The sequence below is a fragment of the Eimeria mitis genome, genomic scaffold (assembly GCF_000499745.2).
Source record: "Eimeria mitis Houghton genomic scaffold, Emh_scaff805, whole genome shotgun sequence".
NCBI classification, from domain to species: Eukaryota; Apicomplexa; class Conoidasida; order Eucoccidiorida; family Eimeriidae; genus Eimeria; species Eimeria mitis.
In genome coordinates, this window is record NW_013575915.1 from 15,342 (window position 1) to 15,639 (window position 298).

The 298-nt window shown below is 56.0% G+C and overlaps 1 protein-coding gene across 1 annotated transcript in view; it reads right to left on the reverse strand.

Moving 5' to 3' along the window:
• Nucleotides 1-298, reverse strand: part of EMH_0022720 (uncharacterized protein) — a gene marked incomplete at both ends in the record, with an annotated part of 4,128 nt that overhangs the window by 2,569 nt on the left and 1,261 nt on the right. The window contains one exon of the mRNA XM_013502006.1: nucleotides 1-60. Within this exon, the coding sequence (XP_013357460.1) occupies nucleotides 1-60 (60 nt within the window). The remainder of the gene's footprint in view (nucleotides 61-298) is intronic.

Genomic DNA, 298 nt, shown 5'->3' on the forward strand with positions numbered 1-298 from the left:
TTGCTGCTACTATTGATGCTGCTGCTGCTGTTGCTGTTGTTGCTGCTATCGGGGGTAGGGCTGATGGATGTGTCAGCAGCAACAGCAGCAGCAGCAGCAGCAGCAGCAGCAGGAGGAGCAGCAGCAGCAGTCGTGTTTGTTTGCTTTAGCATTCTTAATCTGTGTGCCTTTCTAGCAGCAGCAGCAGCAGCAGCAAGAAGGGCTCTCAATGAGCCGCAGCAGAACCTTCTCTGTCCTGTTGCTGCTGTCTCCTCCGCCCAAACAGCAACAGCAGCAGCAGGCAGCAGCTGCCGCAGCA